General features: G+C 34.9%; 1 protein-coding gene across 1 annotated transcript in view; it reads left to right on the forward strand.

Annotated features, from left to right (window-relative positions):
- The first annotated feature begins 3,005 nt into the window (after positions 1–3,005).
- Positions 3,006–13,091, forward strand: part of LOC142341399 (apicoplast pyruvate carrier 1-like) — a 25,006-nt gene continuing 14,920 nt past the window's right edge. Inside the window, exons 1-6 of the mRNA XM_075392327.1 lie at positions 3,006–3,241; positions 7,005–7,072; positions 7,824–7,945; positions 9,686–9,812; positions 11,361–11,503; positions 12,172–12,304. Coding sequence (XP_075248442.1) covers positions 3,103–3,241; positions 7,005–7,072; positions 7,824–7,945; positions 9,686–9,812; positions 11,361–11,503; positions 12,172–12,304 — 732 coding nt within the window. The 5' untranslated portion in view covers positions 3,006–3,102. The remainder of the gene's footprint in view (positions 3,242–7,004; positions 7,073–7,823; positions 7,946–9,685; positions 9,813–11,360; positions 11,504–12,171; positions 12,305–13,091) is intronic.

The raw sequence follows: 13,091 nt of genomic DNA on the forward strand, positions 1-13,091 counted from the left end.
AACAGCCTCCAAGGAAAAGACAAATGTTTGGTCTGTTTTACTGTTTTAGTTGAAAATGCAGATCTACAAAGCTATTGTGGCTATTTTCCGGCAATCTGTCAGCTATGTTTAAAGAATTTTTCCAATTTAAACCGTTCAAATTTTTTCAAGATTTTGCAGCGTTTTATTCTGTTTTTAAATGCAGATCTTTGTCTTTTTCATATCAGGCACTTGCTGAGCCGATAAGCTTGCTGTTGCTAAGGTACAGGTACTGCATGGAGAGGATGATCTGAAAAATATGGAAAACTGAAAACTTTCAAAATGCATGAAATGTTAATCTAAACTTAAAACTAACGGTTTTCACTGGGCGGAGAAGCAATAATAGTAATAAAAATTAATCTATTTATTGGAGCTTTTGTAGCTCAATTTAAATTCATTTCACAGTTTTTTAAACGATTGTGAACCATTTTTCTTCAGCAGAATTAAGTAGACTCAAGAGGATTTCAATCGTTAAAAAGGTCGCAGATTGATTCCGTAGAATGGATTTTGTTGATATAATTTTATCAATGAAAAATCATTTAAAATTGATTTTTATTTCAATTACTCCAGTATAGGTCAGTTCTTAGTTGATGCTATAAGTGAATTTTTGGGATTCCATAGCGGGTTGTTGAGTTTTATTTCTTTCAAGATTGACTGTATTTTAGAAAGTTTCTCATACTTTTTAAGTTCACTAAATGCAACAATTAAGAATTGAATATTTGTAAGGCCAATGCTAATTGAAACGCTATCTTCTGTACGATCAACGCAAAATTTTAACTGTTGATCGTAGGTAAATTAAATCTCAATTAAAAGTTTCAGTTCATAAAATCAGCACTAAAACTCAAACAATGGGTTTATGTTAAGACCAACGCTAAATTTAACTGAAATTAGACTAAAATATAAGTGGTTGTTTATGTAAGAGATGCAGTATTTTTTCAGAGAATGCTTGGTGTTTTTTTCTCTAAATTCAACGCAATCACCGCAAAGTTATGTAAGAAAGTGTTAGTGAATTTTTTATCTTGTCAACTCAATTTACCGTTAATTTTGCATAATTTTGCCATGGTTTGCGAGATCTTTACCCCGACACCCTCTGTCAAGGAGAGAACTTTATCTCTCCGATTAAAACATTATTTTGGTGAAGCAATTGCGACAAAATAGCTAAATTGTTCCAAAATGATTAACTTTTTTGAATTGATCAGATCTTTCCAAACAAACTCACTCAGTTATACATCACTAAGCAGGCACAATCCTCATTTATTTGAGTGCTATCAACGTACTCTTAAAATTAAGAGCGAAATTTAGGGGGAAGAGAATTGTCTTAATTATAGTTGATAAGATACTTTTAAAACGCTGCTGATTGAAAATGAAAGTTAACCAGAGACATGGAATCGATTAACCACGTAATTAAAATTCTGAATTACTTGAAGTCAATTTGGCGATTAATTCGAAACGGCTCATCTCGATCACTGAGAACGTTTGCATACCACAGAGATTAAGTTTAGTATGTTTTATAAGAAAAAACCTACTGTCCAAAGACAGTGAATTACTTTGGTTTTATTTAAATTTCCTTTGGTTTGGAAAATAGTTTGGAAGAAAAACAGGCTTTACAGTTTAATATTATTGGTGCTTTATGGTTGGAAAACTCGCAGCTCAATAGCATCTAATTCTGCTCAGATTTTCTGGAGACCGGATAACATGGGTACCAAAGTGGTCACCTTTAACAGGCTTAAAAATATAAGACAAAGGGTTGCGAACAATGCATCGCGATTTGGCTTTTCTTTTAGTTTAAAAAAAAAACTCAATAAGCTTTAATAAAATTGCATAGAAGTGCTTCTTCTTGTATATCTTATTCATTTGGTGCACAATAATGCAATGAATGAAAAAACTAGAATATAAACTTCGCCAACTTTTAAATCGTAGAAGAACAAGCTCTCAATTTTTTTTGGTAACACCGATTGAAATATAAATGATAGATTTCTGCTAGAATCCAATTGTTATTGTAATTTAATATCTCCATCTGCATACCCTGGCAATGAGCGGATTGAAATATTGCAATAATTTTGCAAGACGATTCAAACTTGCAAGATTCCTGCAAGAATCTTGCAAGATATCAATCGAAGCAAAAAATAAATCATGGTACTAATGTTTTTTGAAAAAAATTTTTCATTGAATTCGGTTTTGTAACTTGTTTAAACAAGTTACAAAACCGATATAAATGAAAAATTTTAGCCCAGATTTTCTTTAGAAAATTTGGAATTCTGGAAAATTTACCTTTTCTTGGTAGCTTAAACTAACTGAAAACCAAATGCAATTTTTCGACATTTTCCTTCAAATTTCAACTCGACCAGTCGTCTCCTGGAGCCAGTTAATAAAAAATGTGGATTCAAAATCTTGCAACAATAGTGCAGTATAGATTCAATTCTTGCAATTATCTTGCAAGCAAAATGGAAGAATTATGTAATCCCTTGCAAGATTTTAAATTATCAATCACCAGTGTAAGTTTGAATATAATAATTAGATTGGATTATACATTTGAAGAAGTCACTTTAGTGGATGTTTAAAATCAGGATTTCCAGAGTACAAGTGTTTAATATAAAGTTGACATCAGCAGACCCTTATTGTGATCTTTTTTGCCCTTAATATTTTGCACCAATTTTCTAAAGACTTCTACCATTTCAAATACTTTTCAAATTTGAATTATCAGATATCAAAAATCAACTTTTTTTCAAGTACCACGCACGAAGTACTTTTTCTACTAGTTGCTACTGTTCTTTTTATAAGTTTTTTCTTTTTTTTCTACTTTGAAAACGAAGTTACGTTCAATATGAAAACAACGGCAGTTCAATTTGAAAACAACAAGTTTTCACAGGTTGCTTAACTACACTCTCCGCATAAAGTTCACTGCAGAAAAAATAACAGCGTACAAATTCAAAGTATCATTGTAAACTTAATCTATAATACCATAAAAAACTAACTAACATGTGAACAAAAGTATCAATTTGTTCAATTTTATTTTTTTGTATTATAAATAACATAAAACGCAAACTTGAGCGTTTCTCCGGTCAATTAACCAAAACCTGAGTTATGCACTCTTGCTGTCATTTTATGCCTCTTCAGCGACTTGAACGCGTGGCTGCAAAATTGTGGAGGAGAAAAGATGACATTTTAGGTCTAATTGGGATCACACTTATTCTGGCTGTATTCGGAACTGTGTTTTCTGCTGGTAAGCAACATTTCAGTTTCAACACATTAAACTGCGATGAACAAATTTGCAGTAAAAAATTAGGATCGAACGCAGAATTATTTTTCAAAACAAATTGAGGGAATATGCTCATTGATAGTCGGGATGGACGTTATCGATATCGATGCCTACCAATGCCTTTTTTGGTCCCGGCAAAGACGAGGACACTATAAATCGGGATCAAGGAGTTGATCAAATGTTGCTTAACAAATGAAATAAACAGTAAAAAAGAAATAATTTTGCGACGGATAAAAACATTTTGCTGCTGAATGAAACCTTTTTCAACGCATATAATTAATTGCGTGGTCAATGTCCAAAAAACAAAATTTAGTTATACTGGATAAAAGGGCTTACATTTTGATGCAAGTATTCACAATGAACGTAAACCAGTCCAGAGATTTTGAGCATATAAATAGCCTAAAACATTACCTGAATTTCATTAGTAATTATTTGAGACCAAATTCAAAGATTTAGTTGTTCTTGTGAACATGATATGGATAATTGCAAAACTGCTAATTGTCTTCTTAATCCACAATTGGTATCAAAGGGGATATTGTGGAAAGTAATCACCAATTAGACCTTTTTTCAGTTCGGTCGAACTAACAATATCTTAGCTATTCTTAAAACATGCTTGTGAAAAACATTATCAAGATCGATAATTTTTACTCGAGATATCCGACATCGGCCACGTGGTTTTAAGCTTTCCTCAATACCTACAACAGGTTTCTCCTAATGTTTTTATTGACTCATTTTTGTGACCTCATTTTTTGAAAAACTGTTTTGGTGTAAGCACGTCACAATTGTCAATGAACAAAGTACACTCAAATTAGAGAAATCGGTGACTTGGCAAAGTCGTGTTTATGAAATTTAAAATTTTCGTTGACTCTCTACATGCAGTCGTTTTCGGAAGTTTAACAAAATTGAAGCCTCTTGATGCATTTGAAGATTTATATAAGTGTTCACCTGTTTTACTGAACAAAAATTTTTGAGAGGAGAGAAAAATTTTTTCACTTTTTTCAGTCAAAATATGTCGGAATCTTGTGTTTCAGCCACTCCTCGTACTTTACATCATTTATAAGGTCTTCTTAAAACAAAACAAAATCGAGAGCAATGCCAAATAACCAAATCAGTCGATAGATGACACCAAGGAAAAACAGTTTTACTTATTATGGCATGCTTATGGGTTCAACAATTCACTACATTACTCGAAAAAGAGGTAAGATGGTTTTCATATTGTAAAACCCTTGGTTTATATTTAATTTTTTAGTGGTTTCACCCTTGAAGTAAAAAAATTCTGGCGTCAGAACATATTTTGTCGAAATACATCAGTTTTCCTGTTTTTGATCTACAAATGTCAGTTATTTTTGAGTTCATCAATTTTATTAAAGACAAAAATCCAGGAATTCATTGTTAATCGAATTCGTCGTTACCCGAATGCAACAAGAATGTTGCATGAAACACATTTCGTTACAAATTTTGAAGATGAAACCATAATTCAATTTTAGAAATCCCTGCAACCGGGATTATCAGTGTATAGTCTCAATCCTATGATTTTATTTCTGTTAAGGTCTCTTACGGATAGCATAAAAACTTTCAGATCTTCTTTTTTATGTAGAACTCCTCTAGATAGTTTGAAAATGTCAATCATCTGTTTATCTGATGATTGATGCGTTCCGCTGTTTGATCCAAACTTATGGGGTTAAACGAACAAAGGCAAAACGGCACCAAGTCATCAAATCATCTCTCATGTACACATACAAACACGCACATTCTCGCACATCTAATAACAAAAGTTGGAGAAAGGCAAGCCGGCAGGAGTCCAGTTGTTCAATTTTTCTAAACTCACATCTTGACCAACAATTGATGTTTTATGATATACTTAACACATGGGGATATTTCAACTAAAGTTGGGTTTCATCTTAACAACTCCATGGTCCAGTTGTTGTGTCGGGGTAAACTTTGAGCCGAACCTGACATATCGGTCAACCTTACCAATATTGATCAACCTGTGGTCAGACTTCGTCGATTTTGGTCGACCCATAGTCTACCCTCACTATTAAGATCAAATCAAAAACTTTTCAAACCCAATGTAGGTTCACTGTAGTCTTTTTCTCTGGCTTGGTATGGTGTAGACAATTGAGAGCAATGCCAAATAACCAAATTAGTCGATTTTGACACCAAGGATAAACAGTTTTATTTATTATGGCATGCTTATGAGTTCAACAATTCACCACATTACTAGAAAAAGAGGTAAGATGGTTTTCATATTGTAAAACCCTTGGTTTATATTTAACTTTTTAGTGGTTTCACCCTTGAAGTAAAGAATTCTGGCGCTCAGAACAGATTTTGTCGAAATACATCAGTTTTCCTGTTTTTGCTCTACGAATGTCAGTTATTTTTGAGTTAATCAATTTTATTAAAGACAAAAATCCACGAATTCATTGTTACTTGAATTCCTCGTTACCCGAATGCAACAAGAATGTTGCATGAAACACATCTCGTTACAATCTTTGAAGATGAAATCATATTTCATTTTTAGAAATCCCTGCAATCGGGATTATCAGTGTATAGTCTCAGTCCTATGATTTTGTTTATGTTAAGGACTCTTACGGATAGCATAAAAATTTTCAAATCTTTTTTTCGTAGAACTCTGTATGTATTTTGAAAATGTCAATCATCTGTTTATCTGATGATTGCTCCGTTCCCCTGTTTGAGCCAAACTTAAGGGGTTAAACGAACAAAGGCAAAACGGCACCAAGTCATCAAGTCATCACTCCTGTACACATACAAACCCGCACATTCACGCACACCCAATAAAAAAAGTAGGAGAATGGCAAGACGGCAGGAGTCCAGTTGTTCAATTTTTCTAAACTCACATCTTGACCAACAATTCTTTATGTTTTATGATATACTTAACACGTGGGGATATTTCAACTAAAGTTGGGTTTCATCTTAACAACTCCATGGTCCAGTTGTGTCGGGGTAGACTTTGAGTCGAACCTGACATATCGGTCAACCTTACCAATATTGATCAACCTGTGGTCAGACTTTGTCGATTTTGGTCGACCCATAGTCTACCCTCACTATTAAGATCAAATCAAAATCTTTTCAAACCCAATGTCGGTTCAACGTAGTCTTTTTCTATGGCTTCGTATGGTGTAGACAGAAAATATAAACTATAGACGTGTTATATTTTGGTGAGCGGATTCCTGTTGCGTGATACTGTTCAATTCCTCAAAGAAACATTTTTAAAAATAAAAAAGGAACATTGATTAGTTTACAACCATTACTGTACCTTCCGTACGTAAGCGAACATTGGTTTAATTACTGCTAAAATTTTACCGTTCCGCTCAATTTCCTCGACTAGTCAAACTTTGCTACCTTGTCGGGTGTTAAACAACAATTAAGTTTGAGTTTGAGTTTCATTTTCATGCATACTAATACATACCTTCACAATTACTGAATAGCCGTGTGCGAAAATTAAACATTCTTTTGTATTCTCTTTAGAGAACGCTAAAAGCACGCGCGGTTCAAAGTTTTCCGTTTGTGCCCCCCCCCTCCCCCAGCTTAGTGGTTGCATATTATTTGCACCCCCCCCCCCCCCCCAGACGCACGTGCCATATTTTTACATAATTATCGACTATATAATTGCACGTGCTGTGTAACTGGGGCGCATAACGTACTGGGGGGGGGGGGGGGGGGGAGCACAAACGGAAAATATCCAATACTTTTTGTCCATTTTTAGGAAACATTTCACCATACATCACATCTTACCTGCGGTTCAGGACAAAAGATACATGGATTACTTATGAGGTCAGTTGTAAGGCTGTGCTCAATGTGTCGAGAAACAGAATCTTACATCCAGCGATCTAGCACGATATTGCATCATACTTCATTTTAAGTGCAAGTTTGAAGTGTTTTTTATAAACCACTCCAGTGATTCTGGAATTTTTATCGTGTAATAGCTGATAAGATGCTGAATCAAAAATCTTTATCATGCAAGATCTCATTTGGTCTTAAGATTTGATGATACTTATCAGTTCTTATAAGATAATAATTCATTTTCACTGAATTATTATCTTATAAGATTTGACAAGTATCTTATCAGATCTTACACGAAAAAAGTTTGCAATAAAAGCAGAAATTGATCAGCTCATCGGATGTCTTTCCGTTCTAGAATTCAATAAATTCTTATTATTAAAAATATTGTTCAGCGTTTTATCTTTAATTACATAAACAATCGATTCTAGAACAAGAACTGTTGACAAAACTAAAAATAGCAACACGGGAAAACTGGCGAGCTCCTAAGACAAGCCAAACTTAAAGTCGAATTAGCAAAAGTCTGTCATTTTGTAAAAATCATACAGTGACACACAAAATCATACAATCATGCAATATCAAAATCATTATTCGAATAATGATCTTGATATTGCAATCATCTTGAAATGACTAGATTATTGTAGAACAATTACCTATGAGTTAGACTGGGGTTTGATTGATTAGCATTAGTAAAGTGAGTTTGAAGTGCTTTTATTTTCATCATTATTGTATGATTAACTTTCAGACATCTGTGTGGGTGTTCACATCTTGTTCTGCATTGCTCGGGGTATTTGCAATTGTGGGAGGAGCTGTCGGCAACGTCATCGATTCCCGATTTGTTATCCTAATCGGATGTGCCCTCAACAGGTAGTGAACTATTTAGTAAGCTACGATTCAGAAGCTAAAATGAGACTCGGCAATGAGCGTTAGTACATCAGGTTTTCAACGATTCAACGCAACTTATTCGCTTTTGATGTCAAGTCGCCATTTCAAAGATTAGTAAATGCAAAAGAATGATGAAAATAATTGAGTCCAGAAAACTTTTTTAGACTGATCAAAAATGTTACTTCGCCGAATTATTCAATTTTTAAAAGATTTTAAATAATATACGTTTAATTTCCTCGGCTTAATATTGACCGATTGAGATCAAAACATAGCCGGAAGACTCTTGAATTCACTCGAAGTCAAAGTTGAATTTGTTCTCAGCATCCTGCTCAGTTCAAAGATCATAGCCAAAGATCTCCTTTGTCAGTAGAGCGCATCCCTTTTTTATCAGTCGCGTTGCTTAGAAACATATGAGAGAATGACGAAAACAGAATAAATAAAAACAAAATGAACAACTAATTTTGAAATAACGAAAATAATGTGCCAATAGTAAATTCAACCGATTAATTTCCCGATTGATCAGAAATACACTTATAAAGGAGCAAAAATATAATTATCACAATCTACAATTCATTATAGCAATTTTGAGATCTTGTTCACAATTCTGAAACAAAGGCAGCGGTTTGGACACTAAATTTACAAATAAAATCACGATTATAAAGCGCAATAACAATTTTAAATACAAATAATCACCTCTGAATCAGTAATGAAATAAGACTTGGATTTAGACTTGCCCAGTACTGAAATTGACTTGGCGTTAGGTTCGGGCTAACAAAACAAGAGTACAGTTTCGAAAGCTTGATCACAGTTTAAAGAACATTTTTTCAAACATTTTAACCAGGGCTCAAAAATCAAAATCAAGGTTTCAAAATTATATCGGTTCGTTCACAAGGCAGGATCATTTTCTAAAATTGTGATTGCATTTTATGACAGGCGTTTCATAATCATTGTTTATGGGTCCAAAATATGGAATCGTTGACAGTGCCATGAAGTCCGGACTGGTTAGTTTGATCGAATATGCCTTCAAAAAATTCTGAACTGCTCGAAAGTTTCAGTCTTCGAAAGCTAAAATGCGGATAATTCATTTTCTTTTTGCACTTTTCAAGCTGCCAGTGGAGTTTCAAATTCATTGTTACCCGGTTCGAGGTTTGGCGGTGAATTTTCGTAAGAAATGAGGTGAAATGCGGTGAAAAAAATTAAATTTCACCGCGTATTTCTTACATCTTTTTGCGGTGAATGCGGTGAATTGCGGTGAATTATTTATTTTCCCCGCGTTCTGTAATATTACAAAAAATTGTCTTTACACGGGTGCGAACCTGTCACCTCCTTCATGCCGTCAACTGTCTCTTGCGTCTTTGATATTTTTTGTGAATTTAAACCAGATTGAGTAAACGTTGGAAAGCAAATGCGGTGAATTTCGCGGTGAATTTTTGTAAGAAATGCGGTGAAATGCGGAGAATTATTTTTTTCCACCGCATTCACCGCTTTCACCGCATTTCTTACATTAATTTGCCACGAAAGTTAATGCGGTGAATTTTTGTAAGAAATGCGGTGAATTTATGTAAGAAATGCGGTGAAATGCGGTGAAATATTTATTTTCACTGCATTCACCGCAATCAGCGGTTTTCTTACAAAAATTCACCGCAATCACCGCTTTTCTTACAAAAATTCACCCAAAGACCTCGACCCGGATATGGTTACCAACGCTTGATCACGTTTCAGCGTTGGGGTGTTGCTTTCGGGTTGGTTGATCGACCGCGGCTTTGTGTCTACCTTGATCAGCTTTGGTGTGATGCGGGGTGTGGGTATCGGAGTTGCCTACCCTCTACTTGTCAAATTCTCCCAAATGGTAAGCCCAAAGTTGGAAGTGGCAGTAACAAACTTAATTTCTAAACCCACAGTGCGGTCTGAAACCCAAATCTCCTCTAATCTGACCAAATCAGTAATGGTGTTATCGGCTTACAGGCACATCAGAGGGGAGAATGCATATTTGCTATAATATGTGCTTTTGTAACCTATTTCTTCAAAATATGTGCTTCATGAATCTAACCATTTGAAGAAATAGGTTAAAAAAGCATATATTTTAGTAAATATGCTTTCTCCCCTCTGATGTGCCTGTAAGCCGATAACACCATTACTCAAATCGCCTCAAATGCGCAAGTCTAATTTGATTCCCGTGGTCATTTTGATTGGACGTCATTTTTTATCGGAGTTCATAACCTGGGTCGCGCTCTTCAGGCAATTGCGTCGAAAGTGTTTCGAAGTAAATAAAAGAATATGAACCAACCAGAAACGAGTTTTTTCTAAATAACAAATACATATGCAAACCGTTCCAAATAAGAATAAAATAAGTTCTAATATACCTACAAAGGTCAGAAAAAGTTCGTTGAACCTAATTTCAAGTAAATATAACCAAGTCATGTACCGATTAAGGTGGTTTTCGGGCAAATATTTTTAGGTTTTCTAGACGGTTGTTGACCCGATTATTTTGCATCTTTGATAGTCAGAGTTCCTATAAAATACGCTGTATCTCAACCGGATTCCATCTCACACTACTTTTCGCAGCCGGTAAAAACCAGTCGTCCTTTTTGTTGGGATTGAATTGTTTAAATTTCAAACTAATAATTCATTGTTTATCGATTCTACAAAGATCTGGCTTCAATTGTCTGTGACGACGGCAACTTTAATTTCACGGAGAAACTTGGCATGCCTTAGCAATATCATGTTAAGCTGAATTTTCATGACAAACCGTAGTTTGTCCTGAAATGATCTTGGTAAAATAATTTATATCTGCTCACCTTGTCTCAAACTGGGATGGCTATCTGTTAAGTAAGACTCGTGCAAGATTCCGGTATGGTTATGCAAAATCTTGCAAGTTTTGCGAAAGTCTTAACCATCCATCTTGCAAAACTCTTAAAAGATAACCGTTATTTGCAAGACACATTCAAAATCTTAGTACATAACCGTTATTGGTAAGAGCCTTGCTAGATCGATGCAGATAAGCGTCCCTGTTTGTCTAGGGTTGAAGTATATGAAAAGACCTCACTAGATTACGTGTATTTCTGTGACGATTTCTTCCCTGTCAAGAATCTTAAGAATCTGATTAATTTATCTAAGGTTTCAGTTTGCGGAGTCCATGGAGGCCATTTCTGACGTTTTTCCGGCTATTTTTTACGTTTTTGGACCTATTTTTGACGTTTTTAGGCTATTTTTGATGTTTTTAGACGTGCCAAGTCTTGGCCAAGACTTGCATCTATACTGACAAGTGTAAAAAGTGACATGATCATAGCTCTGAATCAGTACTGATATAAGACTTGCCATTTGACGTGCCCAGTACTGATATTGACTTGCCGTTCAGTCAGGGCACATAATCTTGATCGTGTTGAAAAATTTTTAGTGGTATCCTTCAAACCCAGGATTTGCAACTGGAGTGTCCGTTTCTGGATTCGGAAGCGGTGCTTTCATTGTCAACTTTTTCCAAACTGCACTCATTAATCCACGCAATCTCCAACCAGATGTTATTCTGAGTGATGGTACAAGGTGAGCTGTGCTTCCTGTTTTAAGCAAAAACTTCGCTAAAACTTCTCTTTTTAGAAATTTTTTGTGAGACTCGAAAGCCACAAATATCACAGATAATATAAACCAAGACCAGAAATAAGAAATACACTTAAATTCTGGGTAAGTCTTCAACGAGCGTTTCTGTTCATATAAACAATTTCAAAACAACGGGCTCATTTCAAAAGTATTGATCATACAACCGAACTCAGGTATCGTATAAGCAGTACATTTTTTGTTGCCATTTTATCAGGATGATGCAATGATGCAAAATTTGACATAAATGAATTTCAAGAGAAACGTACTCGTAAACTAAATTTACGCTAAAAGTTAAATGAATACTTTCCGTATTGAGAACCTAAATTTTCGTTTATAAGGACTATGCATTAAGAAACCCCCGAAGTAACCCCAACCCCCCCCCCCCAAAAAAAAAACCAACCGAAATCTGTATTTCTATCATAATGCATATTGCATAGAAGAAAACATATGAATTAATTTTACTATATTTTTCTATGCTACAGCTTGGAAGAAACCTTTCCAATTTTACTAGATTTTATAGCTAGAGTTAGAGTTAAAGGAAAGGTTGACTGTAGAAAATATAGTACAAATAATAAAGCAGCTGAAAATATTATAAACTGCAATTAATGTTTCAGTTATTTTGACCAAAAAGATGTGTTGAAGAACGTGCCAAAATGTCTGTTCATTCTGGGTTCTACATACGCACTGCTTTCAATTCTCGGATTCCTGCTGGTCTGGAAGAGGTCAACCGTCCAACATCGCATCCAAGTGCGTCTCTGATCTGTTTCTATATACAATCTATTGGTTATATGATCAAGTGGGTTTTCTTGGGAGAAAAGAACCCAGGCCTAGGCCTCGACTTATGAAAAGACTTTAAAAGTCTAGTGGGGGGGGGGGGGGGGGGTTGGGGCAATATTGACTATAATTACACGGTCGAGCTTCCTAGCTAAAGTCGAGCTAACATCTTTTCTAAATTCTTTTCATAGCTCAAATGAGTCGGTCTTTTCACAGCACATTTTGGTCGAGCATCGTCTTTTCATAAGTCTGTACCTAGACCTGGGAAACGTTTCATTGCAATTATTTTCTGTGCATTTGTCGAAAATTATATACACTAGGAAATTGATTAAAAAAAATTAAAGCATCAGAAACCGAAAGGTTGTCATCGTCTTTATCCTTTCTGTCAGAGACTTTTTAGAATACTAATTTGCCAACTTTTTGGAACGAGTAGCTTCATGTAGCAAGTTAGTTGGTGTGAAACGCTTTGAACAAAATTTATTATACGGAATCTAGCAGCTTTGTTGAAAAGACGAAATGACAATGTTGAAAGTGGATGACGAGAATGTTCGGTATCGACATATTTTGTCGGTAGTGCCGTTTTTTTTGTTTTTTAAGAGCCTTTTTTGTTTTTTTTTAAACTAAGATCTACTATTTAGCACTTTTTCGCTTGTGGCAGGAGCAAGCGGTATTCCAGCGTTCTGCGCAACTGATTTTCAACATAGTATTTTTTGCTTCTTTTCATACAACTTTCTCAAAATTACTCTCAAAAAATTCGCAG

The sequence above is a fragment of the Convolutriloba macropyga genome, chromosome 6 (genome assembly GCF_964194025.1).
Source record: "Convolutriloba macropyga chromosome 6, txConMacr16.3, whole genome shotgun sequence".
NCBI lineage: Eukaryota > Metazoa > Xenacoelomorpha > Acoela > Convolutidae > Convolutriloba > Convolutriloba macropyga.